This window comes from Jaculus jaculus, unplaced genomic scaffold, assembly GCF_020740685.1.
Source record: "Jaculus jaculus isolate mJacJac1 unplaced genomic scaffold, mJacJac1.mat.Y.cur u25, whole genome shotgun sequence".
NCBI lineage: Eukaryota > Metazoa > Chordata > Mammalia > Rodentia > Dipodidae > Jaculus > Jaculus jaculus.
The window spans coordinates 5,843,407-5,861,044 of NW_025423515.1; the positions used below are offsets into that span (position 1 = coordinate 5,843,407).

A 17,638-nucleotide genomic window follows, 5' to 3' on the forward strand; every position below is an offset into this window, starting at 1 on the left:
TGTGTGCCACTATTGCACTTGTGTGAGCATCACAATAGGTTATTTGTTGCTAAATAGGTTAGACCATGAGTTGCTTGGACAGATATTGCTCACTTTAGTGCAGTTGCTCATGTAGCACCTTTTGGCACTAGATGCGCTGACTGTCTGGGGACTGACTCTCTTTCAGCTTCCAGACATGCCATTCCATTTTATGTGTCAACTGCATAAGGTGTTTTCAGCAGTAAGGTCTCATCACTAACATTTGTTGGGTCATCAAGTACTCTAACAGAAATCTGTCTTTCTTTTAGGAAACCTTGTAAGTCTCTCTGATCAAAAGCTCATTGTGGATGATAGCCCCATGCTGATACTGGGAGTTACAGGCCAGTGCCCACTAAGAAAAGGAAGAAAAAGATAACTAACATAAAAGAGTTAGTGAAGAGAGAGAGAGAGAGAGAGGCTGTAGAAGATTAAGATCAGTCTTCATAATACACTTTCCAGTGTCTTGTGGCTAATGTGTTCCCTCTAAGGGCCTGGTGAAGGTTCAGCCATTTGGTCTGCCTTGAAGGATGTAGAATTTTATGGTATTATTGCCATTTGGATCTAGATTTGTGTTTCTCATGCCCTCCCTTCCCCTCACCTCTCTCCCCATCCATCCTATTGTCTAGTTCATGAGCTGCTTGCTGGATATGTAAGGAATCTTGGGTAGATCAGGTTAGGTGCTGTAGGTAAGTGAGACTATGCAGTGATTTTCATTCTATGATTGGGTAAGTTCACTGAAAATGTTTTTGTTGTATAGATCTTTCACTTCCTTGGTTACCGTTATCCCAAGGTATTTTGTTGTTGTTGTTGCTATTGGAAATGGGCCCATGTCCCTTATTTCTTTCTCTGTATTTCTTTCTCTGTATCTCTGTCACTGGCATATAGAAAGGCTACTGATTTTTATGCATTGATTTTGCATCCTGCTACTTTGCTATAAGAGTTAATCACCTTCAGGAGTTTGGGGATGGAGTCTCTCGGGTCTCCTACATATACAATCATGTCATCAGCGAACAGTGCTAACTTCACTTCTTCCTTTACAAATTGAATCCTTTCTATTTCCTTCGCCTGTCTTACTGCTTGAGATATGACTTCCAGTACTATATTGAAAAGCAGAGGTGAGAGAGGACATCCCTGCCTTCTTCCTGATCTTAATGGGAATTCCTCCAGTCTCTCTCCATTAAGTATTATTTGCGCCTTTGGAGCTTTGTATATTTTCTTTATTATGTTAAGATATGAACCAACCATGCCAATTCTCTCCAATGTTTTGATCATGAAGTGATGTTGTATCTTGTCAAAGGCCTTTTCTGCATCTATTGAAATGGTCATGTGGTTTTTGTTTAACCTTATTTATGTGGTGTATTACATTGACAGATTTCCATATGTTGAACCACCCCTGTGTTCCTGGGATGAATCCCACATGGTCTAGGTGGATAATGCTTTTGATGTGTTGTTGGATTCGGTTTCTGAGGATTTATTCATGATCTTTGCATCTAAGTTTATCAGGGAAATAGGTTACTATTTTCTTTACTGTGGCATCCCTGCCTGGTTTTGGAATTAGGGTGCTACTAGCTTCATAAAAGGAGTTGGGTAGCTGTTACAGGCCTGTTCACATTGCTGGTAGAAATCACCTAACCAAGAGCAGCTTCTGGGAAAAAGAGATTTATTTTGGCTTACAAGTTCAAGGGGTAGCTCAACGAAGGCAGGGGAAAACAATGGCATGAGCAGAGGGTGGACATCACTCCCTGGACAACATAAGGTGGACCACAGCAACAGGAGGGTGTGCCAAACACTGGCATGGGGAAACTGGATATAAAGCCCATAAGCCTGCCCCCAACAATACACTCCCTCCGGGAGGCATTAATTCCCAAGTATCCATCAGCTGGGGAGCTAGCATTCACAACACCTAAGTTTATGGGGGACACCTGAATCGAACCACCACAGTAGCTTTCCCTGTTTTCCAATTGTGTGGCACATTTTGACAGATTGTTTTGAGTTCTTGCATGAAGGTTCGATAAAATTCAGCTGAGGGGCTGGAGAGATGGCTTAGCGGTTAAGCGCTTGCCTGTGAAGCCTAAGGACCCCGGTTCGAGGCTCAGTTCCCCAGGTCCCACGTTAGCCAGATGCACAAGGGGCGCAAGCGTCTGGAGTTCGTTTGCAGAGGCTGGAAGCCCTGGCGCGCCCATTCTCTCTCTCTCCCTCTATCTGTCTTTCTCTCTGTGTCTGTCGCTCTCAAATAAATAAATAAAAAATTTAAAAAAAATTCAGCTGAGAAGCCATATGATCCTGTACTCTTCTCTTGGGGAGGTTTTATATTATGCTTTCAATCTCAATGAGTGTGATAGGTTCACTTAGGAGATTAATCTTCTCTGAGTTAAGCTTTGATAGAAAGTATGCATCCAGGAATTTATCCACCTCCTCCTCATTATCTAATTTTGTGGAGTAGAGGTTTTTGAAATGAGTCCTGAAGATTCTCCCAATTTCACTTATGTCTGTTGTGATCTCTCCTTTTTCATTTTGAATTTTGTTAATTTGAAGCATCTCTTCCTTTTTTTTGCTTGATCAAATTGGCCATGGGTTTGTCAATCTTGTTTATTTTTCAAAGAACCAACTCTTTGTTTTGTCAATTGTCTTAATTGCTTTCTTAGTTTCCAATTCATTAATTTCAGCTCTGATTTTAATTATTTCTTTCCTTCTGGAGCTCTTTGGGTTGGATTTTTCTTATTTTCCAGTGCATTTAGGTGGATGGTTAGGTTATTGATTTGGGATCTCTCTGTCTTTTTTATGAAGGCATTGAATACTATGAATTTTCTCCTGAGGACCACCTTCATTGTGTCCCATAACTTTTGGTATGATGTGTTCTCATTGTCATTAAATTCCAGAAATTTTGCAATTTCCTTTTTTATTTCATCTACTATCCATTTATTGTTAAAAGTGTGGTGTTCAGTTTCCAGGTGCCATTGGGATTCTTAGTGGATCTTTTCTTGTTAATTTCTAGCAGTATAGCATTGTGATATGATATCATGCAGGGAATTATGTCAATCTTCCTAAATATGTGGAGGCAGTCTTTGTGACCCAGTATATGGTCTATTTTAGAGAATGTTCCATGGGCTGATGAGAAGTATGTGTAGTCTGTGGATTTGGGATGGAAAGTTCTGTAGATGTCTGTTAGGTCTAAGTAATCTATCATTTTGTTGAGCTCTCTTACTTCCCTGTTGAGTTTCTGTTTGGATGATCTGTCTATTATTGATCATGGTGTATTGAAGTCCAAAACAATGATGGTTTTGTTTGGTTATTTCTGTTTTATTGTCAAGTACATTTTGGTTTATGAACTGTGGTGACCCTGTGTTTGGTGCATACAGATTTATTATTGTATTATCCTCTTGATGGATCATTCCCTTGATAAGTAGGAAGTGGCCTTCTTTGTCTTTTTTGATTATTTTTTATTTGAAGTGTATTATATCTGATATTAATATAGCCACACCTGCTTGTTTCCTATTCCTGTTTGCTTGGAATATTGTTTTCCACCCCTTCACACTGAGGAGGTGTCTGTCTTTAGTGGTGAGATGAGTATCTTGAAGGCAGTAGATTGAGAGGTCTATTTTTTTTATCCATCCTGTTAGCTGGTGTCTCTTGATAAGTGAATTAAGGGCATTATTCTTTAGGGTAATGACTATGAGACTTGATTTTATCCCTGCCATATTGTGATGGTATATGTGGTTTGGTATTTTCATGGACTTTGAAATTTTTTGTGCCTACTCTGAGTTTGGTTATTGTGATCTGTTTCTTGTAGGCATTTGAGTTTGCTTATTTGTTCCTTCTCTGTGGAGAATTTCCTGAAATACTCTCTGTAGTTTGTTTTTGTGTTCATATAATTGTAAAGCTGCAATATGTCATGGAAAGTTTTTCTTTCACCATCTATTATGAGGGATACTTTTGCCGAGTAGAGTAGTTTGGGTTGGAAGCCATAGGTTCTTAGACTTTACAGTGTTTCTTTCCAGGCTCTTCTAGCTTTCAGGGTTTTTATTGGGAAGTCTGAAGTAACTCTGATGGGGTTACCTTTGAAAGTGGTGTGCTGTTTTTCCCTAGCTGCTTTTAGAATTTTCTCTTTGGTGTCAATGTTTGGAGTCTTAATGACAATATGTCGTGGAGAGTTTCTCCTTTGGTCCAGTCTGTTTGGAGTTCTGTTGGCTTCTTGTATTTTGATGGGCCTTTCTTTTAAGAGACTGGGGAAGTTTTCTTCAATTATTTTGTTAAATAAGTTCTCCATGCCTTTGGTCTGTGTTTCTTCTCCTTCTGGTTTTCCAGTGATCCTGATATCAGGATGTTTAAGTGTATCTCACAATTCCCTCATGGTCTGTTCATAGGAACTTTTGAAGTTACTGAAATTTTTGAACTCTCGAACTGTTTCTTCCATCTTGTCTTCCAGATCAGAGTTTCTATCCTCCACTTGGATGACTGTATTCTTGAAGGTTTCTAGAGACTGTTGGACTTATTCAATTGTGTCTGCATTTTCTACCACTTTTCTATGTATCATTTCCATCCCTCTGTCAAGCTCCCTTTTCACATGATTTTCTGATTTTCATGATGATTTTTGGAATTCATCCTTGCATTTCTTTATGTCTTCATTTAACATGGCCAGCTGATTTTTAAGGTCTTCTTCTTCTTCTTCTTCTTTTTTTTCATTCTCCCTCAAAACTCTTAACTCTCTTGGAACTCTTTCCAATTTTTTATCTATTAGTTCTAGTTTAGTGATGGGAGCATCCAATGATTATCGGTCCTTTGTTGCTTACCTGCAAGTTCTACCAGTAGGTTTGTGAGGGTTGCATTGCTCATATCTTCAATTTGATGTTCTGATCCAAATGACTCTTCTATGTTTTGGTTAGATGTACTCATTGTAAGACTGGGTGATGTAACTGGATTTTGTTGCATTTGATTTTTCATGTTATTTCTTTTGCACTGTGGTCTCTCATGACAGTAAATGGGCATGTATGTGGGTGGATCTGTCTGGGCTCAAGCGCAATGGTAAACTGAGGCAGCCTGGGCCCATTGCCAAGCAGCCTGGGCTTTGGCTCTCACTTGCCATAGCTGCCTATCTACTGCCTGGCAGTGGTGCCAAAATTGCCTGAGTTCTCAAGCAGTAATTCTCCAAAGGCGCCTGTGTTTGAGGTAGGAGGGACACTGAGGTACCAAGCACTGAAGCAGCCCAAGCTCTGGCTGGGAACAGTGGGACCCGGAAGCAGTTTGCTCTCCCCCACCACAGGACAATGGTGGATGGTTAGTGAGGCATACAGGTAGGGGATGGCACCTGAGCTGGCTCAAGCAAGAGACAGTCTGAGCTTGTGTGGCAGTTGTTGTGGGATTGTGCTCACTGAACATGCAGCAGCAGGAGCAGTATGTGAGCCGGTGGGTGGAGCAGTCTAAACTTCCACATGCAGGGATTGATCTGTGTGCCACTGCACTGTGGATATGGGGATGGGTGGGCTACCCACTCCTGAGGGAATCAGGGATTCCCTGTTATTGCCAGGAGTCACTGAATGTGCGGTGGCTGGTGCAGTAAATGCGCAAGTGTGCAGAGCAGTCTAAGCTTCTGCACACAGGGATTGGTCGGCATGCAGCTGTAGTGGTGGTAGATACAGCGACTATTTGGGGAGAGGGGTGGGCTACCCAGCTACGAGGGGTCTATGATTCCCTGTTTTCACCCCCTCTGTGCCCTCCTACTGACAATATATTGGAGACTGCTCTCCCCTAAAAGCCCCAGTGCACCCTTAGTGCCTTGCCTTTCTTTCTCCAGGATTTGCAGCGCAGCTAGATGGTCACCATCTTGTCCGGAAGTCCCCCAATGTGACCTTCTTCATCTTCCCTCACTAATGTCGGTTTGAAGTCTATCCTTTCAAATATTAGAATAGCAACCATTGCAATTCTCTGGTGGTTAAGAGCGTTGAAAATTTTCATAAATGAATTTAACCATTTTATTCCTTCTTTGACAGCTTCCTGTTGAGTTCTCTGCTCCACTGTTTGAGTGAATTTAGATTTTTGAGTCCTTGTAGATTGCGGATGTTTTGCCCCTGTCAGTTGTCTAACTGGCAAGGATTTTCTCCCCATCTGTGTGTAATTTGTGGTCTATGTTTAGGGGATGTTGTCTCTAGACAAGCATTTTATCTTCATTGTATGCCACTGGTTGAGGAATTTACTGTGTTACTGTGGTATTTTGTAGAGGGTTTACCTTTTGTTCCATCCTGTAGCTTCAGATCTTTGGGTCTTATTCTGAGGTATTTCATCCATTGGAGTTTTTGTTCCCCCCACAAGGAAAGTAATGTGTCTAGTTTCATTTTTCTATATGTAGTTATTCAACATGTTCAGCAACATTTGTGGAGAATGCAATGTTTTCTCTAGTGTATATTGCTGCTGTCATGTGTTATGTGAACTCATTAAATATTAAATGTTCATAAAAGTACTAGATAGAGGGCTGGAGATATGCCTCAGTTGTTAAGGCGCTTGCCTGCAAAGCCAAAAAACCTTGGTTCGATTCCCCAGTACCCATGTAAGCCAGATGCACAAGATGGAGCATGAATCTGGAGTTCGTTTGCAGTGGCTAGAAGCCCGGGGGCACCCATATTCATACATTCATTCATTCATTAATTCTCTCCCCTGTCTCTCTCTCTGCCTGCTTCCAGATCTCAAATAAATAAATAAATAAAATAATAAGAATTTTTAAATTGTACTAGACTGAGTAAATGGTTATGCAGAACTGATTTTAACATGAAGTCAAAATACATTTACAGAAGAATTCAAATGAGCTAGAAAATATCATATATATATATATATATATATATATATATATATATATATATATATATACACACACACACACACACACACACACACACACACACAAGACAGGAGTGAATGTCCAAATGATATCACAGAGAACACAAAGCAGCAATGGAATGAATTCTAAGTGACATATACAAGTGCTGAGTGAAATCCAAGACAAAAGAAGCAAATATCACAATCAAGTTGATATTTCTAAACAGGATATTATAAGAGAGTTCAATAAATGGATAGCATATCAATAAAAAATAAACTGGAAATAATTCTGGAAATGAAAACATAATAAGTAAAATTAAAAGCTCTGTGGAAATAGCCTCACATAGACTGCCTCACATGAATAATAAAATATCAGGACTTATACACAAAGTAAAAGAAATAAAGGTTCAGAAGAAATGATTAAGATCAAGAAGTATGAAGGAAAGAAGTGACATTTTCAGTACTATGGATGGGTTAAATTTACAAATTATGTGCATACAATGATGTAATCCCTCAACTGAAAGTATCAAATTTATTGAAAGAATTTGTAGAAGAAAACTAGGAGGAAAGATGCTATCCAGTTACAGTAGGCATAGAAAACAAGAAACAGACAGGACCCCTAAAGAAACTACCCAGACTCATGTTAGAGTAAAAACTACCAATATACAGAATGAAGAAAGGGTCCAGAGAGCTCATGATGGAAACATTGAATGACATATAAAGGCAAGCCCATCAAAATAGGTGATTTTTCAACAAATGTAAATACAAGAAGACAGGCATGTGGTGCATCTCAGCACTGAGGAGGCAGAGATAGGAGCAGCACCACGAGTTTGAGTTGACCTTAAGAGTACATAGTGAATTCCAAGTCACGTGTGGAAAGAGTCAGAACCAACCTCAAAATAAATACCAAAAACGAATAATGGCATGTAAAGTAACACAGAAAACCATCTGACTGTTTTATGGTGTACACACTGAAACAAGCATGTGCCCACTTACACACACACAATGTTGTCTTCCAAAACCCTGAAGAGGACTAGTCCCCACATATACAAAGCAACATACCATAATGTAGATCACCACTGCATTTATTTTTCATTTCTTAAATATGAGACTTCTAACATCAATATGAACAGATTTTCTGTCTGGTATAGATCTTTTTCAAATTAATGTATGAACTATATAGTCTTTTTACCAGATTCTCATTTGTTTTAGATGAAACCACCTCTGTATTTATTTACAACATACATACATTTATTACTTGCCTTTCAATGAATAATTACCAAAAAAAACCCTAGTTGATCCCTATGCCCCACTGGTTCATATCCTCACATAAAGGTAAATGATTACATTCAGGAAAAAGCATACTTATTGCATGTACTATATGTCCACTCTAATTGTTTTGACGATTATCCTGTTTGAAATTTCATGCATCATGATTATGGTGTTTCTTTTCAGTGTACCAGTCAAAAAATATCAATATATTCTGACAATGATTTTTGTCACTGAAGAGATCAACAGAAATCCAAAACTTATACCCAACAAGTCTCTTAATTTTAACTTCAGTCCCTCCAAGTGTGATGATTCATGGGATATGATCTCTTATATAACATCCACAGAATTCAAAGAGATCAGTGTTCCTAATTATAGCTGTGAAACAATTCATTGTATTGTATTATTTACAGGACCATCATGGGCAACAAGTAGCAAAATTGGGACATTGCTGTCAATCTTTACTATAGGACAGGTGAGACACTGTGATATATAACATTGAAATCTTGTCTCCTTTATTACCATTCTCATATGCTTAGGAATATTTCCAATAGATACTTGGTTTATCCATGTATTGTCAGGTACAGTTCATAGAGATAATAACCAGTAATTTGTTGGATTATCAGAACTTACTTTTTTAAAAACTGATAATAAGAACTATGTAGACATACAATGGGATTTCCTACAACCTGTAAACTGTTCAGTACTTTTCAAGACTCTTATGGGTAGAGAACTACTAAAAATAATTATTTGAGCCATCATCCTTCCCAACATTCTTCCCAATTGGTGATTAATACAACTGAGATCTTAGATTTAGTTTTCTTCTAGTATTTTTCATCACATTCATTTCTATGTTGTGTGTCCTTTAGATTCACTATGGCCAATTTCATCCTGTTCTGAGTGACCATTTTCTGTACCCTTATCTGTATCAGATTGCCCCCAAGGAAACAAGGTTGCCTTTTGCCATAGTCTCCTTAATGCTTCATTTCAACTGGACCTGGTTGGGGCTGGTTATCTCTGATGATGACCAAGGTATTCAGTTTCTCTCAGATTTCAGAGAAAAGATACAAGGAAATGAAATCTGTTTAGCCTTTTTGAATGTGATCACAGTAAACATAAAGTTATACAATACAAAGGCTGAAAAATATTATAAGCAAATTATGACATCATTGGCAAATGTTGTGATAATTTATGGTGAAATGAATTCTACACTGGAAGTGAGCTTTAGAAGATGGGTATATTTAGGCATCCGTAGGATCTGGGTCACCACATCACAGTGGGATGTCATTGCAAAAACAGGGAGAGACTACATTCTTGACTCATTCTATGATGCTTTTACATTTTCTAAACACCATCACGAGATCCCTAATTTTAAAAAATTTATTCAGACAATGAACACTTCCCAATACTCAATAGACTTTTCTGTTATGAGATCAGAATGGATGTACTTTGATTGTCTGGTGATTGAATCTAAATGTAGAACAAAGAGCAAATGTTCACCCAACACTTCATTAGAATGGTATGCAAGTCAAGGATTTGACATAGCCATGAATGATGAGAATTACAATCTATACAATGCTGTGTATGCTTATGCACATGCCTACCATGAAATGTATTATGAACAGGTAGATCTTCACCCAATAATCAGTCTATGCAGACCTGACTGTTCACAGGTATGTAGTGTCATCAATGTTACCTTCTAAGTGGTAATGTGCATGTTTGAACCCTGAGGCTGGGAATACTCTTGATTTTGGATGTTTGTACACTGTTTTCATTCCCTAGGAAGTGAGTATGGACTGAATTTGTTAGTTACTATTTTTTGGGAAAATACTTGACCAAAACAACTTAGCTGAGAATGGTTTCATTCTACTTCACAGTTCAAGACTCTAGTCCATCCTGATCATGACAACATGGTAAAAGTGGCATGAAAGAAACTGTGTCCATGGCATCTACACTCTGCAAGCAAGAGTGTTGAGTACATGTGGTCATCTAGCTTTCCTAGATTAGAAACCTTGTCCCATAAAATCGTGTCATCTGCATTCAGTGTGAGCTTTCCAAGTTTAGTTTCCAAACTAAAAATTCCGTTGAGACATGACCACAGATTTATTTCCTTGGTGATTCTAACTCCGGTCAAGTAGACAACCATGACAAGCCATCACTGTGTGTACACATGAAAAAGATACTGAAATTACCGTCATCAATTTTCAGTGATCTATATTTTATATGACACATGATCCACATATTATACCAAATAGTTTATTTTTTAATCATAAAGTGCTTGAAACCCATATGTGAGCTTGCTTTTTCCATTCCAAAGTATCTTGGTGAATTGGCTGAGAAGTCACATGAGTTGTTAATATAATTCTGTATCTCTGTTATAATTGAAGACCTGAATGGTTTAATGTTCTTGTGATGTCTACAAATGTAATGAGTCTTACACTTATCTCAAAAGGCTTACCTAATATTTGGTGATCAATTTTAGTAGCTTCTCTAAAAAGAAACTATAAAAGTATAGTAATATTTAATTTGTCTGTGCAAATTCATCTATTTCACACTATTGGATACATGCAATAAAGTTTCATTCTCAGGGAAGGGTTGTAAAAACAAAGGTATTTACTCATGTCACTATGTTTATTTGAGTATGTACGTAATTGGAAAATGATACATTTCTCCTAGTTTTACCACAGACTGAAGAATGTGCAATTTATTAACCCCATTGGAGACCTAGTGACTATTAATGAGAAAACAAAATATGAAGCAGACTATGATATTTTCCACATTTCAAATTTTCCACAAGGTCTTGGAATAAAGGTGAAAATAGGACAGTTTTCTTCATATGGTTCCCTTGGTCAACAATTGTCTTTGTCTGATGAGGCAATGGAGTGGGCCACAGATGGTAGGCAGGTATGTTTACCTAATTGTAATGCGTTAGACATAAACAGGTAAAATCCTGTGGGGCCATGTGTGCCCCTTATGATTTGGTCAAGTGCAACATGTTGTTTAGGATTCTCTTTCCAGTGTCCTAGATTTTATTCCCATCTTTTGGAAAATATTCGGACATGACAATTTATTTCATCATCATCTTCACAGGTATGACAACGTACAGTGTACTGACTGGAGTGTGACACTTCAGTTTTATTGTAGGTGTGGATAAAAGTTTAATAATTGAGATTGATTTAGCATGTAGTTAGGAATGGAGTATATACTATTGCTAACTTTTACAACTACACTTATGGTTTTCCTCAGTTTCCTTCCTCTGCGTGCAGTGAGACTTGCAGGCCTGGTTTCAGGAAGTTCCGACAAGAGGGAAAGGCAGCCTGCTGTTTTGATTGTTTCCCCTGCCCAGAAAATGAGATTTCTAACACAACGGGTAAGTTGATATTTAGAGTCTTTCTTCACTTTGACTGTTTTCTCTACCCATAGTGGGAACTTTCAGGGGCCTTGAGGGTCATGAAGAAACAGACAATATATCTTCCTTGTTTAATGTAATCATTTTGTTGAAATGATAAATATTTGTGACTATAAAAAAACACTCATTTTACTCCTTGAACCACATTTTTAGTACCTAGATCCATTGTACATACTAGCTGTCCCACATAATAAACACTGTTTGAGGACTGGAGAGATGGGTTAGCGGTTAAGGTGCTTACTTGCAAAGCTAAATGATCCTGGCTCTATTCTCCAGGAGCCATGTAAGCCACATGCACAAGGGGGCACACACATCAGGAATTTATTTCCAGTGGCTGCAGGCTCTGGCACACAAATTCTCTCTCTCTTTCTTTCTCTCTCTCAAATAAATAAATGAATATAAAATATATTAAAACTCACTGTTTAAGATCCAAAGTTGATAAATATATTATTACTATCAAGACATGTCACACATACATATAATCTTCTTTGAATATACACAAAATGAAGTGAATAAGAAGGAGTCTTCCACACCCAAGACATAGCTGATGGATAATAAATACTCAGAGATGTCATTTTTCTGGCTTTAAAGATTTATTTTATTTATTGATTGATTCACTATAGAGGTAGGGAGAGAGAGAATGAGAATGAGAATGTCAGAGCCTCTATTTACTAAAAGCAAACTTCAGATGCACGTGCCCACCATGTGCATATGGTTCACATGGGCCCTGAAGATTCAAACCTGGGTCCTTAGTCTTTGAAGGCAAGTACTTAAACAGTAATCCATCTCTCCACCTCACCTCTTTCTTGGCTTTAGAGACATTTAATTTTGCAAACACTTTCAATTTAAATGCAATATATCCTGAGTGTCTATGAAATAATTCAGAAAGAAGTTAATGTTAAGACTTTAGAACATAGCATATCACAGACATTAAAATCCTTTATCAAGAAACATAAGTATTCTGATTAACATATCAGGAGCATTGTTTCAGATGTACATTGAAGGATTTAAGGACATAATAGGAAATGTTCAGAGGTTAAAAATAAGAATAAATAGAAATATGTATCTCTGAGCTGTCCAGCCTTCTAGGTTGAGCACACAATGGAAAAATAGTTTCTATTTCATCTTGTCCTCTATTTCACATGTAAGAAAGCAAGACAATGGGGGTGGTATATTATAGTAGAACCTAAAGGCTGCAATAAATATGACCAAAGGTATTTTAAAAATGATATGAATACTAAAACCTCAGTTGGGTTGCAAAGGTCTCTGGCCACTGCAGTCAGATCCCAGACACAGGTGCCACCTTGTGCACATGCGTGACTGACTCATGTGTCACCTTGTGAATCTGACTTATGAGGGACGTGTGGAATCAAGCATTGGTCATTGGCTTTGCAAGTGAGCATCTTAATTGATAAGCCACCTCTCCTGTAGGAGAAATAAAAATAAATACCTCATATGAGCAATGTTATTATAAAATTCTTGTAGGGCTGGAGAGATGGCTTAGCTGTTAAGCACTTGCCTATGAAGCCTAAGGACCCAGGTTTAAGGCTAGATTCCCCAGGACCCACGTTAGCCAGATGCACAAGGGGGCGCACGCGTCTGGAGTTCGTTTGTAGTTGCTGGAGGCCCTGGTGTGCCCATTCTCTCTATATATATATCTGCCTATTTCTCTCTCTGTCTGTCACTTTCAAATAAATAAATAAAATAAACAAAAAAAATTTTAAATGAAAAAAGAGAAAAAAAATTCTTGTACACTACTACAAAATTATTTTATTCTTTTAAGAAAAAAAATGGAAAAAAAAAGAAAAACAGTGGATCAGGCAAGTGTATTAGGTAAGTGAAGTGAATAAAATACAACTTTCTTAGGGTAAGGAGATGGTTCAGCAGTTAAGGCACAGGTGTGCTAACCTCACCATGGCAGTTCCATTCTGAATTGCACGGAGAAAGACTTATGGACAAAATCGTGCATGTATCTGGTTCTTTTCAGGGCTAGAATTTCAGAGGACCCACTCTTTCTATATCTCTCGATCTCCCTCTGCTTATAAACAAATTAATAAAAATATATTTTGAAAATCTTTGATTATCTCACTACAACATGATGGCCTTTGTTTACTGATGTTTTGGCTATAGAGCTACCTTAATTGTCAATAACAAACTAATACAAGTACAGTTCGCCTGTGTTGCAGTCTGGTTCACATTGCTGGCAGAAATCACCCAACCAAGAGTAGCTTCTGGGAAAAAGAGGTTTATTTTGGCTTACAGGCTCAAGGGGAAGCTTCCCGATGGCAGGGGAAAATGATGGCATGAGCAGAGGGTGGACATCACCCCCTGGCCAACAGAAGGTGGACCACAGCAACAGGAGGGTGTGCCAAACACTGGCATGGGGAAACTGGCTATAAAGCCCATAAGCCCACCCCCAATAATACACTCCCTCCAGGAGGCATTAATTCCCAAATATCCATCAGCTGGGGAGCTAGCATTCACAACACCTAAGTTTATGGGGGACACCTGAATCAAACCACCACATTCCACCCCTGGCCCCCATAAACTGATATCCATACATGGTGTAAACTACAATGCATTCAGTTTGACTTTAAAAGTCCCCATAGTTTTTATCAATCTCAATGATGTTCATACATCCCCATAATCCAAGATCTTTTAACTGAGCCATAATACCAAAAAATAACCTCAAAAAACCCATAATGACACAGAATAAATATTCACACTGCAAAAGATGGCATTGGGCATAGCAAAGAAACATTCAACCAATACAAGATTTAAAACAACCAGGGCAAACATCAAACTCTGTAGCTTCAAGTCCAGCAACTCAAACCAGTGACAAATCTTCAAGTCCGATAATTCTAACCAGCAACAAGTCTCTGGCATTCCAATTCCGCCCCTCCAGCTAGGCTACTCACAGTCCTGGGAAACTTCATCAGGGCCGGCAGCTCCTCGGCAGCCATCTCATGGTCCCGGCATCTCCACTGGGTCTCCACTGCAAGCCACGGTTCATCCTCATGGCCCCATGGGGTCTCTATGCAGGCAACCAGCAAACCCGCTTCACACTGCCCATGGCCATTTCCAAAGCACAAGACCGTGTTGCAAACTCAATGACCCTCTTTCCAGCATTTCTTATACTCCACGATACCAGGTAGGGTGCCAATTTGTTAATCCAGGGGGGAATAAAGCAGACTTTGAAGAACAGGACACTCCTTGAGCACTCAGGGCCCTTCAAAAGAGTTAACATTCTTTCTGTTGCCCCAGCACAGGTCAGCTAGCCCAGTCTCATAGGTTGTAAACTCTCAGTTGCAGCTGAATTGGCAGTAGTTCACCCAAAGATTTTTCTTTCTGTGCCATATCCCTCTGCACACACCAGTTCATTTCTATGCAAATCAATCCTGCACAACTTCTCAGGACATGGGCACAAGAGCAAGCTTCTCACACAGACTGCTAGCCCAGTCCAGGCAAAGCTCTTTCACACCCTCATAAGCCAAAACTCATAGTCCATAGTTCTTACTGCCTTCAGGTCTTTCAGCTCTGACCGGGATAGACCATCAAGCTGTACTTACAGCACTGCAAGGCATCTCTTAGGCCAAGGTTTCAACTCCTTCCACATTCCTCTTGAAAACCAGCTCCAAAAGGCCAAAGCCACAGTCAGGTGTCTAGCAGCAATCCCACTCCTCGGTACCACTTTACTGTTGCAGTCCAGTTCGCATTGCTGGTAGAAATCACCCAACCAAGAGTAGCTTCTGGGAAAAAGAGGTTTATTTGGCTTACAGGCTTGAGGGGAAGCTCCACGATGGCAGGGGAAAACGATGGCATGAGCAGAGGGTGGACATCACCCCCTGGCCAACATAAGGTGGACTACAGCAACAGGAGGGTGTGCCAAACACTGGCATGGGGAAACTGGCTATAAAGCCCATAAGCCCACCCCCAATAATACACTCCCTCCAGGAGGCATTGATTCCCAAATATCCGTCAGCTGGGGAGCTAGCATTCACAACACCTAAGTTTATGGGGGACACCTGAATCAAACCACCACAGCCTGTGAGACTCTTTTTGCAGCATGCTGTGACTAAGAAGGAAACACTGCCAATAATCTGATGATGCTTTGTGTTTTCTGCCAGACGTGGATCAATGTGTGAAGTGCCCAGTCACTCAGTATGCCAGCATGCAGAAAACTCACTGTCTCCAAAAATCTGTGGCCTTTCTGGCTTATGAAGACCCCATGGGGATGGCTCTGGCTTGCTTAGCTCTGTGCTTCTCTGCACTCACTGCTCTTATTCTTGGGGTTTTTGTGAAGCACCAAGACACACCGATTGTGAAGGCCAATAATCGTACAAACAGCTACATCCTGCTTATTGCACTCAAGTTCTGTTTTCTCTGTCCATTACTCTTCATTGGACATCCCAACAACACCAATTGCATTCTCCAAGAGCTCTCATTTGCAGTTCTGTTCACTGTGGCTGTGTCCACTGTCTTGACCAAAACAATTACTGTGGTTCTGGCCTTCAGGGTTACTGCTCCTGGAAAAAAGATGAGGGGGCTCCTGGTATCAGGAGCACCTAACTTCATCATTCCCATCTGTACCTTGATCCAACTTGTTCTTTGTGGAATCTGGCTGGGAACATACCCTCCATTTGTTGACACTGATCCACATTTGGAACATGACCATGTCATCATTGTGTGCAACAAAGGCTCAGACACTGCCTTCTTCTGTGTCCTGGGATACCTGGGTTCCTTGGCTATAGGGAGCTTCACTGTATCTTTCCTGGCTAGAAACCTGCCTGATGCATTCAATGAAGCCAAGTTCCTGACCTTCAGCATGCTGGTGTTCTGCAGTGTGTGGGTCACCTTCCTCCCTGTCTACCACAGCACCAAGGGAAAGGTCGTGGTGATAGTGGAGGTCTTTGCTATCTTGGCCTCCAGTGCAGGGTTGCTCGGTTGCATCTTTTTCCCCAAGTGTTACATAATTTTGTTAAGACCCAGTAAAAATACTCTAAAGATAATAAAGAAAAAGCATATTGTCTAACCAATTAGTTTTTAAATTTTAACTCATATAACCTGTTGAAATTAAAATTAACTCATATAAGCTATAGAAATACTTGCACTAGTGTAAGCACTAAATATTTAAAAAATGGCAACATATTTGTTTATGTGTATAAGTCTTATTAGTTCTCTAATGTTGTTGATGAGTGTTCATGTGCAGCCTTCAGGCCAGCTTTCTTTTTCCAGCATCTACTCAAAGACAATTTCAAAAAGTGGCATATGCCTCTGGAGATTATTTGCAGTAGCAAGAAAAAACATTTTCTCACATTTCTCTCAAATTCATAAATAAAGACACTTAGTACTAAACACTGCTAATGTACTGTGTAGTTTGTTTCTATTTGTCTTGAAAACTTGATATGTATCTGATTCCTCTTTCACAATCCTTCAAAAACCTGCTGCAGTTTGCTGGATAGAGCGAATGTCTTTGAGAATGTCTGAAATGCTTGTATTTGAGTGTTCAAAGAATATTCAGAGATACAGTGAGGGTATGTTTAGGACATAGAATAGTTTCCTTTTGAAGAATAAAGGCCTTATGTTAACCTGGTCTCAATATACCTTAGGGTTATTAAAGTGTGTGGAATCTACTGGATAACTTAAAAATGATATATACAAGCAAGACTATGTGGACCATGGAAGGTCTTTGTCTATTATGTTAAAGAAAGGTGTGGCATTCAGAATCTGACACAGTCGAGAATAAAGTTGCCACCAATATAATGTTACTTATCACATTTGTAATTTAGTGGCTTGTCGATCATGAAAACTTGGGAATTTATGAAAACTCTAATGAAATAAACTCTTTTGGTTCTTATTTAAACATAAAATAGTAATTACTAAAAAAAATTTTGCATCATTGGAAATAGTATACCATCTGATGAGTATAAGTTACTACCCAGATCTCATATTTTCTCAAGGATTAAACTGTTGGGGACAAACATCACAAGGTTGAAGGTATGAAGAAGTATAATTAACAACTGGTTCCTAGTATATCTTCATTTATTGCCCCTTTCTTGGAGTTAGGTTAGCTTTATACCTTCTTTTCTATCCTTAAACACACCACTCTCCATTTTACTGACATTTATTGTGAGA

The 17,638-nt window shown here is 39.2% G+C and overlaps 1 protein-coding gene across 1 annotated transcript; it reads left to right on the forward strand.

Annotated features, from left to right (window-relative positions):
• The first annotated feature begins 8,314 nt into the window (after nucleotides 1-8,314).
• Nucleotides 8,315-16,535, forward strand: LOC101599746 (vomeronasal type-2 receptor 116-like). Its single transcript, XM_045141404.1, has 5 exons — nucleotides 8,315-8,569; nucleotides 8,964-9,767; nucleotides 10,771-10,998; nucleotides 11,341-11,464; nucleotides 15,631-16,535. Exons 1-5 carry the CDS (start codon nucleotides 8,315-8,317, stop codon nucleotides 16,533-16,535), a joined length of 2,316 nt encoding a protein of 771 aa, XP_044997339.1.
• The last annotated feature ends 1,103 nt before the right edge of the window (nucleotides 16,536-17,638 follow it).

Coding starts and splice junctions, on each gene's coding strand:
- LOC101599746 (XM_045141404.1), top strand. CDS start 8,315: ATGATTTTTGTCACTGAAGAGATCAACAGAAATCCAAAACTTATACCC. Junction 8,570..8,963: donor CAATCTTTACTATAGGACAG/GTGAGACACTGT, acceptor TGTGTCCTTTAG/ATTCACTATGGCCAATTTCA. Junction 11,465..15,630: donor TGAGATTTCTAACACAACGG/GTAAGTTGATAT, acceptor GTTTTCTGCCAG/ACGTGGATCAATGTGTGAAG.